At 41.1% G+C, this 23,792-nt stretch overlaps 1 protein-coding gene across 2 annotated transcripts in view; it reads right to left on the bottom strand.

The window, feature by feature from the left end:
- Positions 1-1,053: 1,053 nt before the first annotated feature.
- LOC139475905 (elongation factor 1-alpha-like) overlaps positions 1,054-23,792 on the bottom strand; it is a 31,258-nt gene continuing 8,519 nt past the window's right edge. The window contains exons 1-7 of one of the 2 annotated variants that reach the window (XM_071259125.1): positions 9,365-9,480; positions 6,377-6,530; positions 4,725-4,904; positions 3,663-4,122; positions 3,191-3,282; positions 2,908-3,072; positions 1,054-2,480 (exon numbers count right to left, since the gene is read on the bottom strand). In XM_071259125.1, the coding sequence (XP_071115226.1) occupies positions 2,130-2,480; positions 2,908-3,072; positions 3,191-3,282; positions 3,663-4,122; positions 4,725-4,904; positions 6,377-6,520 (1,392 nt within the window). In that variant the 5' untranslated portion in view covers positions 6,521-6,530; positions 9,365-9,480 and the 3' untranslated portion in view covers positions 1,054-2,129. Of the gene's footprint in view, positions 2,481-2,907; positions 3,073-3,190; positions 3,283-3,662; positions 4,123-4,724; positions 4,905-6,376; positions 6,531-9,364; positions 9,481-23,792 lie in introns of those variants that run through there. The other variant, XM_071259131.1, reaches the window with a different exon arrangement.

Genomic DNA, 23,792 nt, shown 5'->3' with positions numbered 1-23,792 from the left:
CGAGCTGTATTCCACTTGCATCACAGCAGCTTAATGCGGGATGATAGCAAGATGTGATATGCAAGTCTCGGACGTTTACGTCTTTGGAGAAAAACAGCACGAGCATGGGTATCGTGCTGACTCACTGAGAAACATAATTGGCACGAGCTGGGATTCGAACCCACGATCATAGGTTTCTGATGTACAGCAAATTACGGCGACTTAGACAACATGGCCACCGTACCCTACGTTTTTTGTTGGTCAGACTGTAGGTACTGATGAATGGCTGTAGAGATTGGATGAGGAATAAACACCCGTCCTACCCTGGAACCCTCACGGCCGACCTTTAATGTTCAATACAGTACCATTACCCCTTGTCCAGAATATAAAATGGTCCCCAAAGAATTCGGTAAACCTACACTATTCCCTGGATCCATTCCCGTTATTCTTGCGATCGCAAATGACCCCTACTTTAATCCTATCTATCAATTTCAAAGACAAAAACGAAAATACAGTGGGGCGAAGATTTTATATATAGAGGCTCCATTTATGGTCTCTGTTGGAGTAGATGTCCTCAAAATTACACGCTTGACCCGTTTGCAGTCATAGTCAGTTGCACACGCTTTGTGGCGATTTTATTTATATATGTCGATTTATTTGTACAAAATATATTCTTTACGCCTTTTCCCCCAATAGTATAAGTGCAGCCCCGTGTGCGAAATACGAGGGACGTATCGTTTTACATTTCCATATGCGGAAAGCGCACGTTAAATCTCCAATCTAGATAGATAGATAGAAGTAGATACTGCAAGCAATAAAAAACAATCGTCACGCACCACTGCAATGTTGCGCCGGTAGCTTAAGTGCGTATGTTTCCAACACTTTCACTTGGATATTTAAATACTTAATACGAACATTAGCGTGTTCTTCTTCTCGCCAATAGACTGAATGGATCAAGAAAAACTGCCACAAGAATATCCAATTTGAAATGGGTAAACAATTAGTGGAAACTATGAATATAGAAAGTGATTACAGCAAAAATAAAACACAATCAAATATACACTACTTGTTTATTCATTCCGACATCAATACTTGATGCATTGATTACTAAGGGCAATGTTGTATGTCGTTTGGATGACACATTGTTTTTGTTTTTTAAACAATATTTATTTGCACTTGGTACAGTGAAAGGGGATTGACAAACAGGCAGAGTCTACATAAATATCCTTCCCCATGAACGTTCGAACAAACAGCAGTAGTACATATATTATACAGTAGTATAAACTTGATATTAAGTAACATGTGGTACATCAAAGATAAACAGTTGTTGGTGAGATATATATCAGAGTGCATGCTTAGACAATTCTTTTGCTTCTAGAGAAGAAATGATGTACCGAGTCAACGATATTCAGCAGCATTTCTTTGTCCAGGTTGACGTAACATTAATAATAGCTAAGTCACATGTGGTACATCAAAGATAAACAGTTGTTGATGAGATATAAATAAGAGTGCATGTTTAGACAATTATTTTGCTCATAGAGAAGAAATGATGTACAGAGTCTAGGTTGACGTAACATAATAATAGCTTTCAGATCTAATCTCAGTATAATTTTGGCAAATAAATAGGCAGTGGGAAGCATTTTCATTGAAAAAACCACATTGTTGCTAAACCACATTGTTGCTATGTTTGTATTATAACAAATTAATCTCAAATGAATCTATCAGAAACTTACTTCTAATAGGCAACAAATGCAGTGTTCTAATACTTTTATTATCAATGAATAGAAAGAAGACATTTGTTCCCAAAATATGTAAATAACTATAAAATAATCTGTTGAAAATTATTGTTTTCCTGAGCTGCCACCAGTTTTAGTATATTCTTCGCCTCCTCAGAACCTGATTCTTCAAACTGTTTAAAAAGAGCTATCTGAATGGTTTATGGGAATTATAACACGTGTGTTAAATGCGTGATAGGTTAGCTAAGACAGAGGTATATCAGCTCAAGTACACACTACTTTGCGAGTCTTTGCTCCTCCTAAACTCCTCACTTTATACATCAGATGAAGAAATGCTGTACTATTTGCTTATAGTGATGTGATAAGTTAAGATTTGAGTGGAAATCTGCTCAATTTATATCGGAACAGTACACGCTATAGAGCTTTCTTGGCAGCTTTGGTCACTTTACCAAGGCCTCCTTTCTTCTGGGTCACCTCCTTGATGACTCCAACGGCCACCGTCTGTCGCATGTCGCGGACAGCAAACCTGCCCAGTGGAGCAAATTTGGCAAATGGCTCCACGCACATTGGTTTGGATGGTATCAGATTTATGATGGCAGCGTCTCCAGACTTCAAGAACTTGGGTTTGTCTTCTAACTTCTTGCCATTCCTACGGTCCACTTTCTCTTTAAGTTCCGCGAACTTACATGCGATGTGTGCTGTGTGGCAATCCAGCACTGGGGAGTAGCCAGCAGTGATCTGTCCGGGATGGTTCAGAACAATCACCTGTAAAGAAGGATAGTTTATGCGATAAATTTAGAACGACAAAAGATGGACATGTTGTATAGTGTACCTTGTATGATGGGGTGTGTAGTGATTTGCTGTGAAGTGGTGTGGTGTGGTATAATATGTGGCGAGGCATGCATTACTATGATGTGGGGAAGGGTGGGGTAGCCTAGTGGTTAACGAGTTCGGTCGGTACGCCGAATATCCGGGTTCGATTCCCCACATGAATACAATGTGTGAAGCCTATGTTCTGGTGTCCCCCGTCATGATATTGCTGGAATATTGCTAAAACCATACTCACTCACTCACTCACTACTATGATGGAAGAACGTCTTGGTGTGTCAATAATATTGACTTTTTTCTTTTTAAACATTAAATATCTTTGTTTCAGAAAGCAACATTATAGAAGTCCTAGATTACCATTTACCTGAGCTTCGAAACACTCTGCTGTGACTGGTGGGTCGTCCTTGCTATTACCAGCTACGTTTCCTCGACGTATATCCTTGACGGAGATGTTCTTGACGTTGAAGCCGACATTGTCCCCAGGTAAGGCCTCAGCCAGGGATTCATGGTGCATCTCTACTGACTTGACCTGAAATATCACCAGAGATTAAACGTAGAAACTCAAATCATATCTGAAACCTTAATGAAAGAAATTCTTTTTATACTCAAGAAGAAGCGGCACTATAGAAGTACCGAAGACGTGTTACCTCTGTTGTGATGTTAGCAGGGGCAAACGTAACGATCATTCCAGGCTTCAGAATTCCTGTTTCTACTCTGCCCACTGGTACAGTTCCAATACCTGACCGAAAAAAACAACGTAAATGTCCTCGAATTTAATTTGGAGATAATGATACATATAATCAGAAAGGGTTTGATAGATTTATTTTGGGATTTTGATTGTTTGAATTTAAGTTCAAACTCTCATTTGATCATAAGGAACATTACTTCTATCAATCACTTCCACAACATTTGGAACGTCTCTTGATTGCGTGATGTCAATTCTAATTAAAATGAAAATAATATAATGAGGATAATATGCTCATTGGCCTCCCACATTCTGTAGAATATTAGTATAGAATAAAATGCCTTTAGAAAGTATACATATGACGTTTTTGATACAAAAGACTCCCGGGCATCAGGTGTTTTAACCATGGCAATAAGAATGCAGCACACACTCACCTCCAATCTTATAGACGTCTTGAAGTGGGAGGCGTAGAGGTTTTGTAAACGGTCTTTCGGGAGGTATGATGCTATCGAGGGCTTCGAAAAGCGTTTTTCCTGAAGCATTTACATGTTTTTTACCAACATGTTTCTCGATGGACCAACCTTTATACCAAGGCATGTTTTTACTTTCTTCAAGCATGTTGTCCCCATGCCAACCAGAGATAGGAACAAATGCCACTGATTTATTGTCAAAGCCAACCTTTTTCAAGTAGGCTTTAACCTCGGTGACAATTTCCTGAAACCTATTTTCAGAAAAGGGTGGTTCCGTAGTGTCCATCTTATTCACGCCAACAATAATTTGTTTTACCCCCAGCGTGTAGGCAAGCAGAGCATGTTCTCTTGTCTGGCCATTTTTGGATATTCCAGTTTCGAACTCTCCTGTTCCCGATGCCACAATGAGAACAGCACAGTCAGCCTGCAAAGAGAAAGGCATAATGGAAAATATGAGGTACCTTTAGTTAGGTGAAGGACGAGGGATCAGGGTTCCCTGGAATAGTTAATCGAGGTAATTGGAGTAAGGTGACGGACGATTGATTTCAGTAAGGTGACATGTCATGAGATATCACGGTGACTTGTGTCACGTTAAGGACAACATCACAGGTAAAACACCAACTCTCTCTCTCTCTCTCTCTCTCTCTCTCTCTCTCTCTCTCTCTCTCCCCCTCTCTCTCCCCTTTCTCCCCCTCCCTCTCCCTCCCTCTCTCTCGCTCTCTCCCTCTCTCTCCCACCCTCTCCCTCCTAGTCCTTGTTGTAGCCCCTTAATGCCGAGCGCCAGGCAGGGTAACAACAAATACCATCTTTTAACGTCTTAATTGAACCCCGGACCTTCCGCTCTCCGGAAGGTTACGCCACTAGACCAATCAGATTGCGAGCAATGGTAGACCAACTCTGGTTGTTTTAGTAGTCATCTCATGCATTTCCAGTCATTTTACAAAGACATGGATAATATATTGAACAACATTACATACTCCTTAATAAATGCTATAAATGCAAAGTACCCGCTGATCTCCCGCTTACCTGGGAAGTTCCAGTGATCATGTTCTTGATGAAGTCTCTGTGTCCTGGAGCGTCAATGACGGTGATAAGGTACTTAGTTGTCTCAAACTTCCACAGAGCAATATCGATAGTGATACCCCTTTCTCTCTCGGCTTTCAGTTTGTCCAAAACCCAGGCATATTTGAAAGACCCCTTGCCAATCTGCATCAGAGTATAGCTACAGAACTCAACTAGTTTGGTTGATAATGTAGCGAATAATATCGATATACTGGATAGAAATGTTTAATGTATTGATGGCTGAGTTTATGTCTAGACTTTATATTATCTAGCATTAGGCACCCGAACACATATGACAGAATAGAGTCACAATGACTGCGATGGAGACTAGATAAGTTATTTTATAAGATAAATGTTGTGTCCGGCATTGATGTTCCTGGGAGTGAATCTGTTTTTAAAGAAATCACGACCAGGAACATTCTATTGGTGAAAACCTCGCATCTAACTGATACACTGTTTACAAACGTAACACATAGATAGTTTGTGTCCATAATGCATACACATCCTGATATTACAGAAGTGGAATGTATACAAATAGAGAATCTCACCGAGTGTCTTTTGATATCAAATATATCAACACGAGTTGATAAAAGTGGAAAAATTCCGGGGCTTGCCAAGGATTTTTGCCACTTTTATCAAGGAGTGATGATATATTTGATATCAAAAGACACGAGGGTGAGATTTTATTTATCATCCAAAATCATTCTTTCAACTTTTTCAATTTGTAGACAGTAGCAGTGTCTTCAGTGTAAAAAGTACTGCAAACAGCTTCAGTAGCAGAGCCATTTGTGATGTCATTTGATTGTGACGTCATGGTAACCAGTGACGTCACAATGGTCTGCAAAGCATTGTGATATAATTTTTTAATTTGAAGTTTACACGATATACGGCTTTTCCATTGGACGAGAGGTCGGTCACATGACCGCGAAATTGACGTTCATAAGTGTATGAACGACACAATTTGACGTTCATACGTTTTTAACGAGATCGTGTTCTTGAAATGACGTAAACACTGACGGACTACTTCCACATTCCTGGGGAAACCTCTGGGAATTCCCTAGCACGAAAACATGCATAAGCGTTCTTTCTGATCATTTAGAACCTTTATTCTTGATCTCAGCGTTTCAGTATACATTGAGAAATGTCAGAGAGCGTGACTGCATGATTGTTCACGAATATCCTCGCTACGGCCCATCCTAATGAAACGAAGAAATGCACATATAAACTATCGTAGTATCGACTCGATCCGTGCCTAGGCCGACATTGACCGTCTCCAGCAATCTATGAATTTACCTTAGTAAGCTCGCAAGCTCCGACGTTCATACAGTTTGGCCCTCACTCTATGAAGGTTCATACTCCAATGAACTCACACAAAGTGAAGGTCAATTCTTAAGTAATTTCATTGCAGCGATATCTACAGTGTAGATCTCATCCAAGCAATATCTCCAGTGGGAGCCAGTTTTGGATGATAAACAGTTTTAATTGTTTCACGAAATCTCCTGGCGTGCCAAGGTACTTTGTTTAGCAATAACGGGAACTAAGATCTGATTTTAATGAGATTGGCCAATGTACCTGCATCTTTGACCTGTGTGAAATTAATGTTTAAGGCATCCTACCTCCTGTGCTTCCTTCTCATACTTCTCAATGGCCCTTTTGTCAATCCCTCCACACTTGTAGATGAGATGACCAGTGGTTGTGGACTTCCCCGAGTCCACGTGGCCGATCACAACGATACTGATGTGAGTCTTTTCCTTTCCCATAGTGTCTTTACTGCAAGAGAGTTCCCATTTAGGTCACGTCATAACGTGGTAATTACACTTGTTGACAGTTCAGGTGATTCTAAACATAGAACTGAATTAAGAACTACCGCATCATTAAAATGCGTTAAGGCTTCAATGAACAGAATGTTTGTCTATTTGAATGTCTTCGTCAGTGTTTAATAGTGATTTTCTTATCAGAAGCGTATATGTTATTAAGCAACGATATAGCGTAATTGCCCAACCTACCACAATGATATCCAAAAAATATTTATGAAATAAACGACGAGTGAGAGGCTGCAGCCCGAGTGGAATATTCTCTCTGCAGTGTTTTATTGCAAGACGAACAAGGCCAAGAGTCGTTTATTTCTTATATGATATATCAACATCTTTAATGTTTGTTTGTTGTTTAACTCCGCACTCAGCAATATTCCAGCTATATGACGACGGTCTGTAAATAATCGAGTCTGGACTAGAGAATCCAGTGATTGACATCATGAGCATCGATCCACGCAATTGGGATCGATGACATGCATAAACCAAGTCAGCGAGACGGACCACCTGATCCCGTTAGTCGCCTCTAGTCGCATAGTCGCCTTTTATGGCAAACATGGGTTGCTGAAGACCTATAATTCTACCCTGGATCTTCACAGGTCTCATCTTTAATTATGTTCATAAAATATACAAGTTTATAACTATTTACCAGTATCTAAATAATGATGAAAGATGAATACAATTCCTCGGCAATGTCGGACGAGTCCATTTTGTGACCAGGAGGTTAAGTTTGGTATTTCCTGAATATACACTCACAACAAACACCAACACAACTGACGGCCATTTATCTGTACCTTTTCTCCCACTGTAGGTTGCCAAATCTCGTCCACTTTTGGATGCGATAGTTCGGCTATTGCGTTTATATGCGTTGTGCCAAGCTACATCTAAGACGAACAACTCACTACCCTCACAAATAGCCTCGTACAATTTACGTCATCGAGTTTCGAGCGTATGTTCGAATCTCCAGAAATGACGTCACGATAGAACAATGTTTTATAGTGAAATACACCACGCCTTGCTCTTCATTGTTATTTGCGATCGCGAGTTACAGTGTAGATATCTCGTATTTAGAATTAAGTAAGCTTGGAAACATACGGTGGCCCATAAGGGACACGGAGTCTGTTTTTCAATATTTTTATATTTCACTTACTTTTATCGCAACCTTAAATTATTGCAATTTATCACAATTTGTCATACAAAGATGTGATAAACCATGTATAAAAACAACCGAAAACATGGAAAATGTACTTTCAAGTAGCTATTGAATCTCTGAAATGTGAAGCGAAAATGTCAAAAACTAAAATGGAAATGTCAAACCAAAAACAAATGAAAATACAGAAAACTATTTCCACCGCGGTGATAATATTCCCACCTCGGTTGAAATATTTTCAACGCGGTGGGAATACTTTTCACGGCGGTGGGAATATTTTCACCGTGGTGAACATTTTCGCTTTTGTTTTTGACATTTTCGTTTTTGTTTTTGACATTTTCCTTTTTGTTTTTGACATTTGCATTTTAGTTTTTGACCTTTTCGTTTTTGTTTTTGACATTTTCATTTTAGTTTTTGACTTTACTTTTCAGCGATACAATATCTACTTTATACATGATTTATATATTTGTATGACAAATCGTGTTAATTTGCAAAAGGTTACGATAACAGTAAGTGAAATATAAAAATATTGAAAAACAGACTCCATGTCCCTTATGGGTCACCGTAGAAACAGGACTAAGTATATTCATGATAATCCCTTTTTTCATTTTTACCCACAACTGTCATCTGTATCCGAATAACAACTTTATAGGTCTATAATTTTGTGTGGAACCTCATTCTGTCAGTATGACACACACTCACATAACGACGTGTGTTTATCTGCTTCGTCTTCGGAACACTCTGCGGCTTTATACCTATGGTCACGTATACAGAGCGTGTTCTTATAATTACATGTTACTGCTTAGAGAAACTGACATAGGAAAATGAAAATGCATAAATATTGTATGGGGAAAGCGATGCGGAGAGGAGCTGTTCAGCAAGTATGTCAGTCCAAGGACGTTATGAAAGCAGCTTCTATATCTCGAAGGAGGCTTAAGTCAAGCGAGACGCATATATTATGAAAATGGTATTTGTGTAAGCTTACTTTTTAAATCCTTGTATTTTGCAAACATCATGAAGTACTTGCGACTTGCTAACTTTGATAAAACACTACATATTATTCAAGACTTATATTCCTGGATAGTGTAGAGTATAGAGTATTTGAAATATTTTCGAACCATCTGTCAGTATGCACTTTGCTGAGGATGCTGTAGCGTCCCTATCGTTTCTTCAGCCCAGCACTTGCAAATCCTGCTACCATAAAGCAACTGTGCTGATTAAACATCTTACAGGGATAATTACTTTCTCTTTTAAAAGCCAAAACAGTTTGGACCTAATCGACACTTTCAAAATAAGAATGTGTGCAGTGTCCTCTACAATCGTTGATTTGTACATATACTTTGTTTGGTTTGTCCACCTCTGAAAGCCTCTGAAACTTCAGGGTTGGTCCTTCATTGTCAATCTCAGTTAACAAACTACCAATTTAAAAACATACTCACCTCTTAGACAAAACAATAATGTTATGCTATTTTCGACCCATCCACAAGAGAATATGTCCTCACATTCATACAAGTTCTGTCATGAAACGTACAAGTAATAGTGACCTTGCATTGGTAGCCTACTTATATACCCGTCTGTTTAATGTGAGTTGTAAACACATTTATACTTTGAAGGTTTTCTATAATCACTAAAAAACTACTTACATAAAACACCGAGCGATGACAACACAAAAATCAGCTTGATCGTCTTGACTGTCTGGCAGTCAGATGAACGGGTGTTTTATACATCACGAAATCACGTGATATTGAGCTCTTACATGACACACATACATCAATAAACCAGCGAATATGCTGCAAGGTGCACTGTGTTCTTGTTTCAACTTGTGTTATAATCGCAATGGTATTACTCGATCTGGTGGTTTGAAGCATTAGAAGCTTCAGAAAATGAAATGGGGAAATTGCGTTACCCTTAAATGCAAAACAGGTGACAAATATGGTGATGCTTTCTACCCGGATTGTCCATAGATAAGTATGCGTTAATTTAGGATGTATTCTACCCGGAATGTCTACAGGGAGACAAGCATGGATTTATAGGGATGTATTCAACCCGCAATGTCTAAAGGGAAACAGGGAGGGTTCAATATGGGTGTATTCAACCCTGAATGTCTATTGGGAGACACGCATTGTGTTTTAGGAATGTATTCAAGCCTGAATGTCTACAGGGAGACAAGCATGATTTTATAGGGATGTATTCAACCCTGAATGTCTACAGAGAGACAAGTGTGGTTCAATACGGGTGTATTCTGCACGGAGTGCCTACAGGGAGACCAACATGGTTCAATATGGGTGTATTCTACCCGGAATGCCTACAGGAAGACAAGCATGGTTTTATAGGGATGTATTCTACCCGGAATGTCTACAGGGGAACAAGAATGGTTTCATAGGGATGTATTCTACCCGGAATGTCTACAGGAACACAAGAATGGTTCAATATGGATGTATTCTACCCGGAATATCTACAGGGAGAAAATCATGGTTCAATATGGGTGAATTGTATCCGGAATGTCTACAGGAGACAAGCGTGGTTTTATAGGGATGTATTCTACCCGGAAGGTCTACAGGAAGACAAGAATGGTTCAATATGGATGTATTCTATCCGGAATGTCTACAGGGAGACAAGCATGGTTCAATACGGGTGTATTCTACCCGGAATTCCTACAGAGAGACAAGCATGTCTAAATGTGGGTGTATTCTACCCGGAATGCCTACAGGAAGACAAGCATGGTTTTATAGGGATGTATTCTACCCGGAATGTCTACAGGGGAACAAGAATGGTTTCATAGGGATGTATTCTACCCGGAATGTCTACAGAGACACAAACATGGTTCAATATGGGTGTATTCTACCCGGAATATCTACAGGGAGAAAATCATGGTTCAATATGGGTGAATTGTATCCGGAATGTCTACAGGAGACAAGCGTGGTTTTATAGGGATGTATTCTACCCGGAAGGTCTACAGGAAGACAAGAATGGTTCAATATGGATGTACTCTATCCGGAATGTCTATAGGGAGACAAGCATGGTTCAATATGGGTGTATTCTACCCGGAATGCCTACAGAGAGACAAGCATTTCTAAATAGGGATGTATTCTACCCGGAACGTCTTGAGGGAGACAAGCAAGGTTCTAGATATAGGGATGTATTCTACCCGGAATGCCTGCAGGGAGACAAGCATGGTTCAGTCTTGGTGTATTCTACCCGGAATGCCTACAGAGAGCAAGTGTGATTCAATATGGGTGTATTGTACCCTGAATGGCTGCAGGGAGACAAGGATTGTTTTATAGGGATGTATTCTACCCTGAAGGTCTACGGGGAGACAAGCATGGTTTAATATGGATGTATTTTATCTCGCAATAGCTACAGGGAGACAAGCATGGTTTCTGGAATGTATTCTACCCGGAATGCCTACAGGGAGACAAGCATGGTTTAATAGGGATGCATTCTACCCGGAACGTCTACAGGGAGACAAGCATGGTTCAATATGGGTGTATTCTACCCGGAATGTCTACAGGGAGACAAGCATGGTTTAATAAGCATGGTTCAATATGGGTGTATTCTACCCGGGATGCTGATGTAAAAAAATATGAAAACATACATGCCATACCATAGGATACCATGAGGATATACCAGCTACCAAACATGTGATACCACTTGGATATACCAGCTTCCACCCATGTGATACCACTTGGATATACCCGCTTTCACTCATGTGATACCACTCGGACATACCAGCTTCCACCCATGTGATACCACTTGGATATTCCAGCTACCACCCATGTGATATCACTCGGATATACCAGCTACCACCCATGTGATACCATTCGGATATTCCAGCTACCACCCATGTGATATCACTTTGATATACCGGCTACCACCCATGTGATACCACTTTGATATACCGGCTACCACCCATGTGATACCACTTTGATATACCAGCTACCACCCATGTGATACCACTAGGATATACCAGCTACCACCCATGTGAAACCACTTTGATATATCAGCTTCCACCCATGTGATACCGCTTTGATATACCAGCTACCTCCAATGTGATACCACTAGGATATACCAACCACCACACAGCTATCATGGACTTGCAAGTTTCTTCACATATGATATATTGCCTGGCCGTATCTTCTACCACGGTTGATACTGCCAACGTATTGTCAAAATATATTTATTCCACTGAATTGAGATACTGCAAGGACGAAAGTTTGACCACACACGAGAAGCCGTCATGGCATAGCCCCTACCCTGACACGGGCTGTCATCGGGTCACAGATCACGTAGATCAACATCAGGACACACATCACTTGGCCCGCCATCAGGGCACGGATCACCTTGACAACCATCAGCACACATATCACCTTGACAACCATCAGCCCACATATTACCTTGACAACCATCAGCACACATATTACCTTGACAACAATCAGCACACACATCACCTTGACAACCATCAGCACACATATTACCTTGACAACCATCAGCACACACATCACCTTGACAACCATCAGCACACACATCACCTTGACAACCATCAGCACACACATCGCTTTAACAACCATCGGCAAACACGTCATATGGCAACCATCAGGACACACATCACCTTGACAACCATCAGCACACACATCATATAGACAACTATCAGCACAGACATAACCTTGACAACTATCAGCACACATATCACCTTGACAACCATCAGGACACACATCACCTTGACAATTATTAGCACACTTAGCACCTTGTCAACCATTAGCACCCACATCACCTTGACAACTATCAGCACAAATATCACCTTGACAACCATCAGGACACACAACACATGGACCACCATCAGCACACACATCACATCGACTACCATCAGGACACACGCCACATGGACCACCATCAGCACACACATCACATGGACCACCATCAGGACACACATCACATGGACCACCATTAGGACACACATCACATGGACCACCATCAGCAAAGACATCACATGGACCACCATCAGGCAACATATCACATGGACCACCATCAGGCAACACATCACATGGACCACCACATATCACCTTGACAACCATCAGCACACATATCACCTTGACAACCATCAGGACACACAACACATGGACCCCCATAAGCACACACATCACATCGACTACCATCAGGACACACGCCACATGGACCACCATCAGCACACACATCACATGGACCACCATCAGGACACACATCACATGGACCACCATCAGGACACACATCACATGGACCACCATCAGCAAAGACATCACATGGACCACCATCAGGCAACATATCACATGGACCACCATCAGGCAACACATCACATGGACCACCACATATCACCTTGACAACCATTAGCACACACACCACCTTGACAACCATCGGCAAACACACCACTTTGACAACTATCGGGAAACACATGGCAACCATAAGCACACGCATCACCTTGACAACCATCAGCACACACACCACCTTGACAACCATCAGCACACACATAACCTTGACAACCATCAGCACAGACACCACCTTGACAGCCATCAGCACACACCACATTGACAACCATCAGGACAGACGCCACCTTGACAACCATCAGCACACACACCACCTTGACAACCATCAGCACACACATCACCTTGACAACCATCAGCACACACACCACCTTGACAACCATCAGCACACACACCACCTTGACAGCCATCGGCACACACACCACCTTGACAGCCATCGGCAAACACAACACCTTGACAGCCATCAGCAAACACACCCCGTTGACAGCCATCGGCACACACATCACCTTGACAGCCATCAGCAAACACATCACCTTGACAGCCATCGGCAAACACACCACCTTGACAGCCATCGGCACACACACCACCTTGACAGCCATCAGCAAACACACCACATTGACAGCCATCGGCACACACACCACCTTGACAACCATCAGCACACACATCACCTTGACAGCCATCAGCAAACACACCACCTTGACAGCCATCGGCAACACATCACATGGACCACCATCAGGACACATATCACCCATAATCAACAACTGTAAAGTAACTTAGCATAACGAAGCCGGTGCATCCACCCAAGGGTAGTTAATACTCTAAGGGACATAATTGGGTGATGCCCACTGGTGAATAACCTTTGAGAAGCTATTAAGCAACCGCCGTACTGTATGACCTTGTTAAACACCGAGAGTCAGTCAAAGTTACTTTGACATAGAGGCATATATTCATTCAAACCTGAAGTCCCAAAGCGTGACACGCATATACTACAATTAAATCCAACTCACTGACGTTTTCAAGACAGGTTTATCAGCTTTGAGGTGGCTTTTGGGGATCTATAATTAACACAAAGTAATCGTATTGTGAATACTATATATGTCGTCTCATGTTTCTGACGTGAAGAGATCCTAGCTTTATGCTGGTCAAAAAGCCTAACAAACAGAACTAACTATTGTGAAAGCGTTTTTAATTTCTGTTTTTTTTTCAACTTGATCTTTTCAATACACTTCTTATGTCGATAATGAAGCTATCACTCCAGCTTTGATGTCATCTTTGTCTTGATATCGCTTTCCACGAAGGTGTTCTTTCAATTTAGGAAACAGGACTGTGGAAAAGAGGTGCCAGGTCTGACGAGTATGGAGGGTGACGAAGTCGAGAGGTGTGAGTAGTAGAGTGAGTGAGTGAGTGAGTGAGTTTGGTTTAACGCGGCTTTTAACAGTATTCCAGTTATATCATGGCGTGTCAGCTTAATGTGGGAGGAAAGCCCGAAGTGATGCAGGTCTCAGACGTTTATCACTTGGGTGAAACCCACGATCACGGGTTTGGTGCTCACAAACCTAGAAACATAATCGGGCCCGCAATCATAGGTTTCTGACGTGCCCAAGAGATGAAATAGTAGAACTCAAACAGTCAGCATTTCTTTGTCGCTTTTCTTTGATAGAATCTCTCAGGCGTTGAAGCAAACAACACAGTATGCACCGGTAATCATCTGTTGACTTGCTAACAAGGATCACACCATATGCATCCATAGAATACAGTAGTCATAACTTTCTTCACTGATCTTGAAGACTTGAATTTCTTTGGTGCCGGAAAAGTGTAATTGTTCTATTCCATGCATTGACGTTTTGACTCGGGATCACAGTGGTAGACCAAAGTTTCATCACCCGTTACTGATCTTTTTTTTTAATTTGACGAAATCCTCCTTAATTAGCTCTACATTTTCGCTGGCAATGTCAGTTCTGTTTCCTTAAGATCAAAATTTAGAAACTTTGGCACCCAACGAGAAGATATCTTATTCATCTGTAAATTTTCATGAATAAAGTTTCAGTGGATCTAAGGCTTAGACCTCTGTCTTCCTCAACTTCAGCTATGGTAATACGTCTGTATGACAGTATAAGTTTTTCCATCTCCTTTGATAATAAATCTTCATTGATAGATATTAAGGGACGTCCAGACCTAGGGTCATCATCAAGCTTGTCTCCCAGCCTTATACATATACTGCCCAACGTTTAACAGTAGAATAGAATAGCACTTATTCCCATTCACTTGTGACATGCGCTCATGAATTTCTTTGGGAGTACTTTTCTCTTAAGTCAAAATCTTGATGACTGCTCGGTACTCGTTCTTTTCCATTTCTGTGTTCATTTGGATCCCTATCACGGTCAACTGGCTGTACAAACAGCCTCAACAGACCAAATACACTTGCCATGAACTACTAAAAAAGTGTACTACATTGTCTAGTTCACTTTGTTATGGCCCATAGTTGAAAGTAAGTCAGGCTTAGAACTTTTTGACCAGCCATTTATATTACCAACTGCGCGAACGCCTCGGTTGTACAGTGGAGAGAGATGGTCGGTGGTTCGATCTTCAGCCGATTTATACAAGGACATTTGAAGATAGTACTTGTTGTTACCCTGCCTGGCATGTGTGGCTGCAGGTATATCCTGATGGTATCCCAGGTATGACAGCAGGTATATCCTGCTGGTATCCCACGTTGAGGCAGCTGTTATATCCTGCTGGTATTCCACGTGTGACAGCAGGTATATCCTGGTTGTATCCAATGTGTGGCTGTAGGTATATCCTGCTGGTATCCCACGTGTGACAGCCGGTATATCCTGCTGGTATCCCACTTTGAGGCAGCAGGTATATCCTGGTGGTATTCCACGTGTGACAGCAGGTATATCCTGGTGGTATCCGATGTGTGGCTGCAGGTATATCCTGGGGGTATCCCACGTGTGACAGCAGGTATATCCTGGGGGTATACCGTGTGTGGCTGCAGGTATATCCTGGTGGTATCCGATGTGTGGCAGCAGATATATCCTGCTGGTATCCCACGTGTGACAGCAGGTATATCCTGGCGGTAGCCGATGTGTGGCAGCAGGTATATCCTGCTGGTATTCCACGTGTGGCTGCAGGTATATCCTGGCGGTATACTGTGTGTGGCTGCAGATGGAACACATGATACCACTTCTGGTAATAGGTGTTGCTATTGTGTGGTCATGTAATTGAGTAAACGTTGATACATCCAGGCTTATGGGCTTGTGCCATATGTTATTTGTCGACGTCACTGTTCACATCTGCTGTAGCTTGACTGATGGAGCGGAGGCACTGTATACCTGTTCCCATCAACGATGACGTCAGGAGCAAAACGCATTCACTCGTTGTCTACCGTAAACTTTCACCATGGAAGCGTGGCGGTCGAGATCCTTTTACTGGCGCTTCAAAATTCGCTGCATTTTCGTGGGCGTTCTCTATTCATTGTATATTAAATTGTATATCATGTGTCAATTAACATATATGTACTAAAGTATATATGTAAATATTATGTTAACTAACTTTATATGTAGTAGTAGAAGAAAGGGTTGTGGTAATCGATTTAGGCTCGTGAAGATCCGGGTTAGAATAGGTCTTCAGCAATAGGTCTTTACCCATGCTGCCGATGGACGAGGAATATTAACTCACTCACTTTACCCATGCTTGTCGTAAGAGGCGACTAACAGGACCTGGTTGATGCATCGTATCTCAATTGCGTGGATCGATGCTCATGATATCAATCACTGATGTTTATTAATCGCTCGACAATTTACGGACCATCGTCAAAAAAACAACAACAAAAGTAATCGATTTGACCAACACGTTATTACAGGAATACCTCAACGATTTTCACCATATGTTCCACAAAGCGTCGTAGCACAATGTCGATCGAAACTCCGATGTTTTAACATTGGCTTTACGGTAGTCGTAGTGCTAAGATCGCTTCGTGGAAGGGGACCCAGGTTGGTTTCGAAGTCGCCTTACGTGCCACACTCGACTAATGACTAGTCAGCAGACAAATGAAGCTGTCAGCCTGCTGTGGTCGCCATGATACGCCTTCAGGGGATCGTTAAGGCTTTTTTAATGGCTGGTCCAAAGCGGTGTGTTTTGGCGAAGATCTCGGATCATTCGTTGTTGAGGAGAGTATCCATAACCTTCTGGCCTAATCCCAGCTCATACCCATATCCATGTTAGTGTCTGTGGTGTTGCTGAGGTGGTGGCAGTGGCATGGGTACCAGTAGCGGCGTGGTCGACTTCACACAGTCCGGCTGAAATGGAGTGAGTGAGTGTGTTGGGTTTAACGCCGATTTGAACATTATGGTATCTCCAAATATTGGCTACATTAAGCGTGATCTACCCCTGTTTTCGGTGACACCCAATACCAAGTGGTTTGAAGTAATGGTTGAAGATATCTTCCGTCATGTGGTTACCATTGACCCTGTATCTAACAGGCAACTGGTTTCCATCCGCCAATGTAGTGAGTGAGTGGGTGATCGAGTTGGGTTTTTTATCGCTGCTTTAAACAGTATTCCGGTTATATCGCGGCGTGTCAGCTTAATGTGGGAGGAAAGCCCGAAGTGATGCAGGTCTCAGACGTTTACCACTTCGGTGAAACCCACGAGCACGGGTATGGTGCTGACAAACCTAGAAACATAATCAGGGCGAACCTGGATTCGAACCCACAAGCATAGGTTTCTGGCGTGCCCAAGGGACGCAACTCTGCACAGCGAATCGCGGCGCCTTAGACGACTGGGCCACCCTTGCCCCCCATCCACCAATGTATACTTTAGTGACTGAACAGCAACGCTGTGGTGAATAGCTTGGGGTTGAAACAGTCAAGCACGGATGAGCCAGTACCACGCCCTTCTACTGCCCGGACCCGTGAAGGTCCGGGGTAGAATAGGTCTTCAGCAACCCATGCTTGCCATAAAAAGGCGACTATGCTTGTCGTAAGAGGCGACTAACGGGATCGGGTGGTCAGGCTCGCTGACTTGGTTGATGCATGTCATCGATCTCAATTGCGAGGATCGGTGCTCATGATGTCAGTCACTGGATTGTCTGGTCCAGACTCGATTATTTACAGACCGCCGTCATATAGCTGGAATGTTGCTGAGTGCGGCGTTAAACAACAACAACAACAACAATAATATCTACTGCCCGATTCATGACAGTAGAGGTTCAGTTTCCCGGCAACTGAGGAGAAGCCTTGATGAACTTGTTTTCTGCAAACGGATGTTTCAAGGGTCTCTGACTGGTACTACGGCTGCATTTTACTGACAGACGTTTCTTGGAGTTCACTGTGAGAATATGAGAAATCTATCAAGGATTCACCCTTTTGTTGTCGTCTTTCAGATAAACATTTTGTGCTGTTTACAAACTGCCAATTCAGTTCACGTTATTGTATCAATAAGGGACTGTACAGCATGGTTTGCTAATCAGTATTGCTGTACTTCTGGACCAATGCTGGCGCAGCATTTGTACTGAGCGCCTAAGCTAACTTCAGATGGCATTTATTTAATACTTTACCTCCCAAACACTAGCCCTTGTGTCTTAAAGGAATCTCCCCATTAACATATTTTTTTAAGGAAAGCTAGACCTCACACAAACTGATTTACAACAAGTAATCATTATGTAGTTGTGCATATTTCCTTATTATGCTTTACTTTAAAAAAACAACATTCCATCACCCTATCACGGCGAGTCAGCTTCATGTGGGAGGAAGCCCGAAGTGATGCAGGTCTCAGACGTTTACCACTTCGGTAAAGCCTACGATCACGGGTATGATGCTGACAAACCTAGAAACATTATCGTGGCGAACCGGGATTCGAACCAGCAGCTTAATGCGGGATGATAGCAAAATGTGATATGCAAGTCTCGGACGTTTACGTCTTTGGAGAACCCACGATCATAGGTTTCTGATGTACAGCAAATTACGGCGACTTAGACAACATGGCCACCGTACTCCTACGTTTTTTGTCGGTCAGACTGTGGGTACTGATGAATGGCTGTAGAGATTGGATGAGGAATAAACTCCCGTCCTACCCTGGAACCCTCACGGCCGACCTTTAATGTTCAATACAGTACCATTACCCCTCGTCCAGAATATAAAATGGTCCCTAAAGAATTCGGTAAACCTACACTATTCCCTGGATCCATTCCCGTTGTTCTTGCGATCGCAAATGACCCCTACTTTAATCCTATCTATCGATTTCAAAGACAAAAACGAAAATACAGTGGGGCGAAGATTTTATATATAGAGGCTCCATTTATGGTCTCTGTTGGAGTAGATGTCCTCAAAATTACACGCTTGACCCGTTTGCAGTCATAGTCAGTTGCACACGCTTTGTGGCGAGTCAGCTCAACCAACAAACTTCACCGATTTTAATACTCTAGGGTACACTCAATCACAAATTGACGAAATTTAAATTTGAAAAGCAAAAATAGTGTAAAAGAGAAGATAAAATGGGGTGCAACTCAAATGCAGTCACTTGTAGTTGGCTTAACAATGGGGGATTATAGTATAGCCTGTTCCATCTCCTGACCATGGCAGACACCAGATATAGTGTGTATGAAAAATAAAAAGATTTTATTTATATCTGTAGATTTTATTTTACAAAATATATTCTTTACGCCTTTCCCCGCAATAGTATAAGTGCAGCCCCGTGTGCGAAATACGAGGGATGTATCGTTTTACATTTCCATATGCGGAAAGCGCACGTTAAATCTCCAATCTAGATAGATAGATAGATAGATAGATAGATAGAAGTAGATACTGCAAGCAATAAAAAAACAATCGTCACGCACCACTGCAACCTTGCGCCGGTAGCTTAAGGCCACGCCCTCAAACAGTGAGAGAGAGAGAATATTTTATTAAGATGTCACGCCCAAATAACATATACATACTGCATAAAAACAAAAAAACAATTATCATCGGTATTGCACCCAGCCTTTACAGGCTTATGAGACATCGTATGTACATTAAAACATGTATAAAAGTATCCAAGTAAAACATTGTAAGCTTTTTTCTTACATTGTACCATCATCTTTTCTTATTCCAGCAGGCAAGGAACTGTCAATTTTGTTGGACACCATATTTTAACGTTATATATGCATATCAAGATCGCAAGTTACCAAATGGCTGACTATTTTTAGTACAAAATAATAAGAAAACCCCCCATCAAAACACCTATTTATGTGTATGTTAACACCAGTATGATTAAACCACTTGATTAGTACTTACGTGCCAGTTTTAAATGTTAGGGAATATCTTCTAGTAAGAATACCAAATGATAATTTCAAAAGACATAGTTTTAGACTGTTGTCGATGTGTAACGTCATTAGTCTTTAATTTCTCATCTGAGAAAATACTGTAAACAAGAATAACAAGTGATAACTCCGCCAAATACCTCTTCAAACTATTTCCTGTGGGGTCACAGTTGACTAGATTTTGTGATACAACATAACAAGTAGTGTAACCGACAAAACACCTCTTTACCTGCAAGTTAACAATGACATTGTTTAACCCTTTGATTAGCACATACTTGCAAGCTGTTAATATTAGAGAGTATCTTCTATTAAGCATAACAAATTATACTTTCAGCAGACATAGTTTAGAATGTTGCCATTGTGTAACCTTATTAGTCTTTAAATTCTCAATTTAGAGAATAATGGGAGCAAATATAACAAGTGATAACTCCAACCTTTACATCTTTAAACTCTTTTCCAATGAAATTATTGATCCAATAATATGAAGACCGTTACTTTTCAGGGAAAGTGACTTTACATCTCAGACAAGCACCTCTTGCGGCAATGTCAGGTGATTTTATCTAGACTTAGGCTAGGTTATAGTGATTTAAAATCACATTTATTTGACAGATTTCTGATTGATAATCACCTCTGTTCATGTGGCCTAAATAGAGAAGATGCTTTCCACTTTTTTCTATCTTGTCCACGCTATGCCAAGTTTAGATATGATAAATACTTTTTTGTTAACCAGCTCGGCATACATACTATACGCCACGGCAATGAAGATTCATCTTCCTCAGACAATGAACACATTATAAAATCAGTTCACAATTACATCATTGAAACAAACCGCTTTACGTAAGTTATGTGTCAACTTAAGAATATGAAATGCATTTGGTATCTTGCTTTCCATTTTATTTCATGTTGTGTTACTCATTAATGTCTGCTCTATAGACTTCATTACAATCTACATGTATAATGTACAATATTAGGAGAAGCATTATTATAGGCCTTTTTGGCCTGTTTGCTAATCCTTTTTCCATTTTGTAATGCTATGTAATGTAAAATCTGAACATTAATGGAAATAAAATACTGTTTAAATCACAAGCACGTCTTTAGTCTGCGTCCTCCTGCGAAACATTTTTAGAATTGTTGTAGCTAAACCACTTTGTATATGTGGGTTATTCATCAAGAACTTAAGTTTATCTACATCATGTTCAGTCGCGTTGGCCAGATTTGCTTTTTCGAGCAGTAAGATTCTAAAATCAGAATAAAAGGGGCATTTTAAAAGAAAGTGCATTTCGTCCTCGACACGTGAATGGTGACAGATTTTACAGACTTTTTTTTGCAGCGGTACAGATGGCCTACATATTCTACCGGTCTCTATTTCTAGAGGGAGAGTTCCACAGCAAAACTTAGCTAGGATATATCCTTCTGTGTGATCTTGGCATTATCTTGTTTACATAGGTTTCTGTTGTCAGGTATGTCTTGAAAATCCTATACGTCCGTATCTTGTTTCCATTACTCTGTCCACTATCATCATGGAGACTTGTTACCCACTTTTCTCTGTCAAGTTCTAACAGCTTTGATTTGACACAGTTGAATTCAAATTCTTTCACATTGTGTATATCCTGAATATTCAAGTTCAGTCTTTGAAGCAGAGTAATCACTGTGTTTGCCCATCCTTTTCTGTATCGAAGAGACCAAGCTAGGACAACTCTGGGCGTTCTATTTGGGTCAAGACGATTGATCCTTTTCCAAAGTCTGATTACTTCAATCTGTTGTAGGGTGAGGCATGAGTACCATCCCAGTTCACCTCTCACAGCTATTTTAAGGGTTTTCGCGCCAACTCCAAGGAAAAATCTGCAAGCACGGTGGTGAACATTATTTATGCATCTAAACTCCCTTGTTCCCCACCCTCCAGCTCCATACGTTAGGATCGGTACGACTAAATTGTTGTAGAGTGTATTATAAACCTCAAACGCCATGCCACCAGTTTGTTTGAATTTACTGATTATAACTGATACAGCTCTGTTAGCTGACTTAGCTAGTTCTTTCGTAGCGAAATTCATGTCCAAGTTTTCTTCGAACCACAGACCAAGGTACTTGTATGCCTTTGTATAGTGCACATCCTGTCCCGAGATTGAGAAACTAAAGTCAGATTTGTCTTTCCTTTGCATCTGAAATGGACAACATTAGTCTTGTTGATGTTTACTTGTAGTCTCCATCTGGAACACCAGGCGCTGACTGTGTCCAACATACGCTGTAAACTTCTTTCATCTGGAGCAATAAGTGCAATATAATAATAATAATAATAATAATAATAATAATAATAATAATAATAATAATAATAATAATAATAATAATAATTGATTTGTAAAGCGTCTAATATCCATCGAATGTTGCTCACTGGCGCTGTGACAAGGTTAAAATGTAATATCTATGTACATATGCCAACAATCAGGAGATCTATTGAAAAGCTGAGGTGAAGAAGTGGGTTTTGAGGAGAGACTTAAATGTTTCCTTAGAAGCAGAGTTTCTCAGATTCAAAGGCAAAGCGTTCCATAACTGTGGACTGCAAAAGGAGAAGGCACGGTCAGACATAGCAGAAGTAGACAGAGGCTGATACAGTAGAGTTCCACCAGAGGATCGGAGAACACGCCCTGGAGTGTACAGAGATATAAGATCTTTGAGATAGTCTGGATAGTCACTATTGTTGAGGCAGTCATGAGTGATGATACATATCTTATAGTGTATACGAAAGGAGACTGGAAGCCAGTGTACTGCTATCATATCAATATCATCTGCATATAAGAGTATACTCAACATACTGTCATTGACCTTGATTCCTCACTGCAGGTTATTGATTTCAATTATTGCTAAATCGTTTACAAAAACGGAGAACACAGACGGCGATAAGATACAGCCTTGACGGACTCCATTGGACACATCAAACGGGTCAGTAAGGTAACCATTTACTCTAACTTGACTCGTTGTATTCTCATACATGGATACCACTGCGTCGAAGAATTTTCCAGACACTCCAAGCTTCTGTAATTTGTACCACATACAGCTTTTGTTCACCCTATCAAATGCCTTCATCGCGTCTATGAAAAAAACAAAAGTTGATTGTTTACTTTGGTTTCTACCGTGAATTAACGAGAATAAAGTGTATATGTGTTCTTGTGTGCTCCTATGTATTCTGAAACCGTTCTGTTCCTCTTCTAAAACGTTATTGCTTTATAACCTGTTACTGAACCTGGTATTCAATATATCAGCATATGTCTTGCATGGAATAAAATGTAGTGATATTCCTCGATCTTTTGGGTCAGCATTGGCTTCCTTCAATGGGTGAATGATTGCTCTCTTCCATGTCTCTGGACAAATGTTATTCTCAAAGCAATGTGTAAACATTCTAAACAAGATGTCTATACAGGATGCATTTTTGAGTGCTTCAGCTGGGATCAAATCTACTCCTACCGATTTGCCACGCTTAGCC

Source organism: Haliotis cracherodii, unplaced genomic scaffold (assembly GCF_022045235.1).
Source record: "Haliotis cracherodii isolate W230 unplaced genomic scaffold, xgHalCrac1.p SCAF_1, whole genome shotgun sequence".
NCBI lineage: Eukaryota > Metazoa > Mollusca > Gastropoda > Lepetellida > Haliotidae > Haliotis > Haliotis cracherodii.
The sequence above is the reverse complement of the archived record's forward strand: the minus strand, read 5'-3'. Positions and strand labels throughout refer to the sequence as shown.